This window comes from Centruroides sculpturatus, unplaced genomic scaffold (genome assembly GCF_000671375.1).
Source record: "Centruroides sculpturatus isolate CEXI.00-Female unplaced genomic scaffold, Cexi_2.0 scaffold455, whole genome shotgun sequence".
NCBI classification, from domain to species: Eukaryota; Metazoa; Arthropoda; class Arachnida; order Scorpiones; family Buthidae; genus Centruroides; species Centruroides sculpturatus.
Window position 1 is genome coordinate 291,688 of NW_019384559.1, and position 8,449 is coordinate 300,136.

At 27.4% G+C, this 8,449-nt stretch overlaps 1 protein-coding gene across 1 annotated transcript; it reads right to left on the reverse strand.

Moving 5' to 3' along the window:
- Positions 1–4,019, reverse strand: LOC111623944 (choline transporter-like protein 3). The gene is made up of 5 exons (XM_023366685.1): positions 3,698–4,019; positions 3,356–3,444; positions 3,132–3,245; positions 158–297; positions 1–85 (listed from the first exon to the last, which is right to left on the reverse strand). Exons 2-5 carry the CDS (start codon positions 3,404–3,406, stop codon positions 1–3), a joined length of 390 nt encoding a protein of 129 aa, XP_023222453.1. The 5' UTR covers positions 3,407–3,444; positions 3,698–4,019.
- Between the last annotated feature and the right edge of the window lie 4,430 nt (positions 4,020–8,449).

Sequence of the window (8,449 nt, forward strand, 5' to 3'; positions counted from 1 at the left end):
TTACCTGTAATCAGATGGACATCTATCAACACATTTGGATGGTATTTGGCATATATAGTGTCTTCGGTCACAACTCATAAAAAATCTACAGAAAAGTTTTTATCTTACAGTATTATATCATATTTAAATAAATGTATCTACCATAAGAAAGACTTACTCCTTATCTGTCATATCACGACCAGAACTAGAAATATTTTCAAATTTCTGATTTTTAATTCCACATATATTTCCATTATCATCAATACCATTTATAAAACGAATTAAATCTTTTTCTGGAATTTTCAAATAATGAAATACCTACAAAAATTTATTAGCTGTATTTAAAAGTTAAAATTTAGAAATTATTTAAAAATCATACGTGCTTAGATCATATTTTAATTAAATATCTTAAAAACTGATTCTGTGGTTATTAGATATTTTTGTTTTTTATAAAAGAGAGAGGGAAAAAAAGCTGGAAAATATGTTACAACTCATATTTAGAACTGCTTCTCCTCTAATGTAACCTTTTTATGTTTCAATGACATGTTGAAAACATTTAAATGGATATATGGTGAAAAACGAAGATAATACTGTATACGCGTTAAAACCCAATATTCATCGCATAGATGACAGATGCCGAAGCGGTAAAAAGCATCAATCTGCCGCTTTGGAAATCCTGATTTGAGTTTTCAAGAATTTTTCATGGGCAATCTTTCTTGGATATACCTGACTTATTCCTCCCACCCAGTCGGCCCTACTGTGCTCTGGCCAGACATACAGAGAGTTTGAAAGTTAAAAAACTAAATACGAAAATATCAACATAATGTATTTAAGCCTAAATTTCTTCATTTCCGAGAATATGCACTTGCTAGTCATTATTTAATTCATTGACTGACGTAAAATTAGACTAAATAGAACTCTAATTTATATTTAAAAATTACCATTATATTATAGGTAAGGATAATTGCTTTTATAATTTAATTTTTGTTATTCCTTGTGTCGGTAATACACTATTATGCTATATTTTGGCTAGTTGTAAGAATTTTGCCATATAGTAGTAGTTACTTATTCTTTAGTTAATGTCAATGAGCTAGAATATACTATTACACATAGAGTGGCTGAAGCGATGTCAAGTTTGAGGAAAATTAATTAAATACACATCCGCCATTTTCCTTTTAGTCAAGAAGGCGTTCATTTGTGTTGTGTAAAGGCAACGAGCTGGAATATTTCAACTCATCGATAGTACCAGTCGTTGCCACCAGTAGTGCTGTAACCAAGATCACAGCCATTCTATATAGTGTATTCTAGTTGGTTGTTTAATACGAAAAGAAGTGTGTGGTCTGAAAATGCTTTGCCATAATCATTTGATAAGTTTTACTCACATTTTAATATTATTTTTATCGATTACTTTTCAGATTTTTGTACGTGTGACTTTAATCCAAACGTAGTGTATATTTTTTAAATATTCGTCCCCTAGGAATAACAAAATGTTAACTTTTTTACAGTTGAAGAGAAATAGAAATACTATTGTTATAGCTACTTTCCGGACAACCTTAACGGAAAAAGAATATTACAGAAAATTCTCTAATTCCAAATTATTCCTATAACGAACTTCTCCATATATCGAACAACTTACAATCCCAGCAAATGACATAAACAACTGTATACAAATATAGTGTATACGATTTATCACGCCATATAACGAACAAATTTCAAAATATTCTGATAAAATTTTCTTCATTTCGAACTCGGCTATTTGTGTAGCGGCAGAATCAAAAATAAAAGAAGAGGTTTGAGATGTCGAAGACACTAGTTCCTATCACCATTATTATCATTAACAATAATAAATGTTTTCAAATAGGCACAGGGCAAAGTTGCCAGATTCTGCGATTTCTGGTCAATTGGGCTATTTTTTTAAAAAAAATTGTAGCTGTTTTTATATCAATGTCGCTATATTTTTGTTTATTAAAAACATTTTTTAACTTTCTATTTATTATCTACATTGTATTTCTGACAATAAAAACTATGCCTGTTAATTAAAAGCCGAATTTTTAGGGCTTGGCTTTTCTTTGCGACAAAACAACCGGATGTTTCAACTTTTTTATAAGCGTTTGCGTGATTACGGGCAACACTGCCACGAGTATGACAGATTTCTACATCATTATAAACGGTTTACAAAAGAAATGCAAAGAAATTAGCAATCGTCATACATTTTTAGTTTTTCCCGTGCTTTATTAGGTAGTTTAATTTCTAAGTGTATTTAGGTTACTGTATTCGAACAAACGTTTACATTAAAAAACCAAACAAATAGATCTAGCTAATTTGGTTTAGAAAATACTGTAATGAAAGAATCATACAATAAGTGAGATAGGTGACATTTGATGAGTTATTTAAAAAAACTACCATTTTGTGGATTGTCATATAAAATCAATTACTTTACCTCCTTCAAACTATAAGTAGTTTTCTGTGGTATTGCGTACTATAGCCGACTACATGATACATATTATATTTCACATGATTTGTTCCATATGTTTTATGCTAACAAAAAGTTATGAATAAATGCGTTTTATATTTGTAAAGTCGTAACTGATTATTTGTTATTATTCCCTATATATAGAATTATCCTTATATCAAACATTATATATAGAATTCTCCTTATATCAAACACTCAAAATATTACTTTCCTTAAATTCGTAAATTAGAAAATTCGACCATAATCCGAAGCATGCAAGTTACAACATTAATTGGGATTTAGAATTTAGCTGCTGTTAAGCCGAAAAATTTCTCTTTACTTAAATTATATTAGGCATTTAATTTTCAAAAAGCCCTTCGTTTCCGCGTTAGAAAGATTTTCGGTTATTATTTTACATAGGAAATCGTTCCGTTTCGCGACTTATTTTACATTTTACATTACTAATTTCAATACACTATGAAAGTAAATTGGAATTTATCAAATTGTTAACTAATTTCTAAATTTCATATTTAATATTATTAGATCTGTAATATTTATAAAAGAAAATCATTGAAATAACAGTTACAGTTGACTTGAAAATTGAATGTTTAACATCTTACTAAAATTGATATTATCATTAATTATTTACATTTTATATTTTAAATAAATTTTATATAATATAAAATCAAACTAAACTAACCACGAATGTTAACAAAACTATAAAAATAATCAAAAACACCACATCCTGGCATTTTCTTTCCTTTATTGGTCCATCAAACAGCTCAACATCGGTTGGAACATATCTTCCGTTTAACTGAAAAAGTCAGTATTACAGGTAAATTAAACTCGAAAATCATTCAAAACTAACTTATTTCTATAAAATTATTATATTTTTCTGTAAATATGAAACGTTTAAATAATTACAGAAATGTCATTTTTGGCATGTATTCGAACTGCAGTTCCACAGCACCCCATATCGAGATTCAATTACATGATTATTTCATTCCAAATTTCTACAAAATAAAAATGTAAAATTAAAATTTTAATGGTACAAATAAATACTTATTTACTTCAAATTAAAAGAATTATTCATTAAACCAAACTATTTTGGTTTTCAAAAAGTTAAAAAAATAAAAATCTTATTCTAAAATATGGATAATTGTTTACAGTTTATCGATTTTAATGATATAAACTTACAAGCTATTATTGATTTGTAATCGATTAAGACAAAGCTAATATAGAAGAATCTCAGACTTTTACCTTTACCTGTTTAATCAATGAAATCAAAATCTTAACTGAAAATAAGTCTTATAGGTCTAAATATATATATTTTCCTCCTCTCCTTCCGGCCTGTGGGCACTAAGAGCAACTCCTATATGAGTTCGGCCAGACCTACAACGAGGAGGTCAGGGGATGGTCGTAGGATGGTCGGACGGACCATCCCCCAAAAATTCCTGGGATTTTAGACCCGTCAGGATTCGATTTCGGGTCTTCCAGAGCGATAGGTTGCAACCTAAAGATCTCGGCCATCTGATTATAAAAAATAAAAAATAAATAAAAAAACAAAACAAAAAACAAGTTAAAAAAAGAAGAGCAGGCTTGGAGTATACAAAATCCCCTACAAAAATAAATTATTGGGTTTGGAGAAAGAATACATTGAGGACACAAACAGAAACCTTAATAAAAGTTTTAAAGAACACATGTAGGCCTATAACATTGGGAAAGGACAGTATTATACGACTTTGTCTAAAATGGCGCAAAGCGAAGGATCAGTGGTAGAATAAGAGGAAGCTAGCATTATAAAACCGGTACACTTATCAACATTAGCAATGAATTTGAGAAAAAGTTGAAATTTATACAAGTAATCTTTTGGGCGACTATATGAACTATAAAGATGCCACAGTGTTACCCACAGCGTAAAAATATATGGTTGAAATGAACTTGTTAGAGAATACTGCATAATGTTCGTACAATCAACAACTAATGTTATGATTGTAATTTTTTTCTTTTTCTTTTTTCTTTTTATTTTATTTTATTTTATTAGTTTGTTATCTTAAATTGTATATATATATTTATTACTGTAATTTATTATTTGGCTTCATATAGCTCATTATTCCAAAGAATTTTGTATTTTAAATGTTCTTAACTGTTCTAACTGTTAATAAATGATTCTCAGTGTGATAAGGTGATCTTATAGAAATTAAGTAGCATCTAGCTGAATATTAATTAAGTTCTAACAATATGTTTCAACACTGTGACAAATGAATATAAAGTTTATTTTTTTATTTATAAAATAATTAATTTTTTAAAATCAAGAATAAGAGATGATAATTATAAAAGATAAAATTAAATTTAAAAATGATAATATTTCAAATAAATTATTTACAGATTTTACGGTCATTGGCCTTTTCCGTGTTCAATGCCAATATCTTTGTTAATTGAACTGGTAATACAAAGAATATCTCCGACAACCATTTATTTCTAGGTATTGGCGACACTTCTCTTGAGCGTCAATTATAGGAAGTATGAATCATCGAAACGTCATTTTCTAGGTCACTGAGCTAAACTACACCTGTTACACTGAGCGAGGGGAAGAGACTATAGCTTCCTCTTTCTGTCAATAACCATAAACAGAGACTATAATAATCTAAAATCACGATATCAAATTGCTCCAACACCACTTCCGGGTTTACTTTATAGTTACATCAAAGAAAATCAATACAGTGAATTATGGTTTAAATTAATTTATGTAAACAAGCTATTAAGCCGTATTATAACTAGGAAGGCTCCTCATATTATATATCAAAAAAAATTAATGATTTCGATTTTTATACCGTTGAAGTGTACATTTTTATATGAATCTGGTCGTTCACCTACTCCATGCATTTGATATTTACTGTAATCTTCCATCCAAAAAAACAAATAAATAAATAAAATAAAATAAAATTACTGTAATAAGAAGCTTCCGAGAAACTGCTTGTCATAAAAAATGATAATAAATATTTTCAACAAGAGCTGAAATAGAAATTTAGAAAATAACTGTGATATAATTTCAAAATATAAATTTTGCAAAATTTATCGAATGAAAGGATATCGTAAAATATGAGCCTAAAGCTTGTTCTAGGAAGATAAAAAGTTAATCAAATTTGTATCCAATCTGTAGCATGGGTATCGAAATCTATTCATAAAAAAGATAATATTTTCAGGAAATAATATAAAGTTAAGAATGAAAGAATTGATTGATTCTCGCTGTGTTGACACACTCATTTTCTACCTTGTTAGACAGATTGATAAATGACTTATTGAAGAACTTGATGGAAGAGAAATTATTTATCACGTTGATGATCGACAATCATTTTTTTTATTTTCTATTCAGATTTTATAATATAATCTTTTATTATTATATTGTATTAATAAATCGTATTGTGCAAATATTATTAAAACAGATTTAATTTGTATAATTTGAAGTTTATATACGTAGTAATATATACTGTACGAGCTTCAAATTAGGAATAATATTTATACTTGTAGTTTTTTTGGTATACAGTTTATATATTTTTTTTCTACTGTTTACATGCACTAACTTATTCCTAGAAGGAAATAAATAAATAAAATTCATTATATTATCTAAAATATTTTGCATAAAAATTGGTAGTCTATATAAGCATTTTTCATTTTTTACCTACACATGTATATTATACACACTATACTTATATATATATATAAGCAATTATATAAGTAATTAAATTGTTTTTATAATTACTTGTATAATTGCTAGCATTATTATTTATCCCGTCATCAATTTTATTATATTTTAATTTTCTATTAAATAAAATTTCTTAATCATTAACAATTAAAAATTATAATTCAATCATATTTAAGAGTCTAAATCATAGGACTCTACAGGTTAATTCTGAATATCATTTAAATTAAAAATGTACAGTACATGAAAATTATTTATGAATATAAATTCATCAATTATCAATAGAAACATAAAACAATGTGTTTTTAATGCATTAATATTTTTTTGTATATGCATTTAAAATTTATAAAATAAATAAAATATTGTAAGAATATGAACAATTTAAAAATACTTTGAGTACAAGATTACTCAAAGATTTCTGGCTACAAAATAACTAAATGTTTACATTTCATTCATTCGAGATCATAATTTTTCCTATGTAATTATTTTTAATTTTATTATTTAAATTAAATACCGTAACAAACTACAAAAACTTTTATTTTGGCCTGATTGATAAATATCAGAGTTCTATCAAATAAATTGATCTGAGCTGAGCTGCAGTCCAGAATTTCAATTGTCAGCTCAGCTCTCACAAGTCAGTTGGAGTCCAGAATCGCAAATCGGCTCACGGCACAGCTCAGGTCGTGTTGATTTTTTTCATCTTATGCTTACATGCCCGAGACAACATTTTATTTTAATTGCTGCTTTTTCTTCTGCTTCTGCTATAATGCAATATCACCACGGTGTAACTTTTCTAAATTGTTCCGTGTCATTATGAATGTATTCAGTATGTAAGTTAAATAAAGATAAAAAATATAAAAGTTTGCCCTCATATCCAATCAGCTAAAGAAAGTATTTTCCTTATCTATAAGTATCATTGATAATTTTTGAAGATTATTATTTGTAATAAAAAATTAATTAATTAAATACAAACTAAGAAATTAGATATAAATATTTGAAAGAATGGAAATATTTAAAAAGTATTATAGGCCTACTGATATTCATAAAAACTTTTCTAAAAATGTTTTAAGAATATACAGTAACAGAATTTTTAAAATTATTTTGGAGGTATCTACTTGATGAATTATAATAGTGATCAGAAATAAATTATATAACAGTCAAAAGGCAAGCAGAAATGCTTATAATATCAGTCGCAAAATAAAAACTACTAAATGCTATTGAAAATCAAAACACAAATAATTATAACAAAATTATATTAATAATTAAAAGTGGAATATAATAATAGTTCATACGATTATGTAAAATGTAAAATATTAATTGGGCTGCAATGTGAAAAAGTTGTAAACCTATAAATTTCTACTGCCTTTCCTTAATCTCGAGAACGGAGTCAGATAGATGAAAGACGAGACTAGATAGAGAAACCATAGAGGCAAGAGACCCGATTAACTATATACGAACCTACGATGCATATCGGAAGTCATTATTTCAATTCAAAAAATTTTCCCTGAAAGGTGTTAATTAGATGAGCGGCACGACTTTATTATTAAAGGAAAAGTATGATATACAGGGGAAAGACACTACTGTAATAATTTGAGGTGGAGAGCATATATTTTAAATTAAATAAATTAAAAATATGATTATAAATTTCAGCCCTGTAATCGTTATAATAAATAATTGCTCGTAAACAAAGCCGTAACTAGCCATTTCTGTGCCCTGTGCAAGAATTTGCATTTAGGCCCCTTAATTTATTTGGTTTTGGGAAAATAATAAAACAAATACATTAAAATAGCTTTTAATGAAATTTTTTTAATTGAATTTTTCTGGCTTTCATTTCAGCAAATTCATTAATTACACCATCATAATTAATATTTTTAACGATATTGTATTCTATTGAAATAAAAGAAATATTGGATAATCGTTCTTGTCCGATAGTTCATCTTAAATAATTTTTTTTATTAAGTTTAACTTGCTAAAACTTCTCTCGCATGAAGCAAAGAAACGGGAAAAGTTAGAAATATTCGAAGAACGACATTGATATTTGGGTAAGACTCAATTAAACCAAAATCATGAAGTGCCTGTAGAATATTAAACGGAGATGCAGTTTCTATATTTTGTATAAGAGTTGTTACTTCAAAATTAAAACTTTCAATTTCACTTATAAATTCGTACTTTTTTAAATCTTTGCTATATTTAATAGCGAGATCTGCAGCCGATTTTTTAAAATCAGCAACACTCATGTATTGTAAAGACGAGCCACAGAGAAAGCAAAAATCGTCACAGATAGTTTTCATTTTTCATAACTCCAATCTATTTGA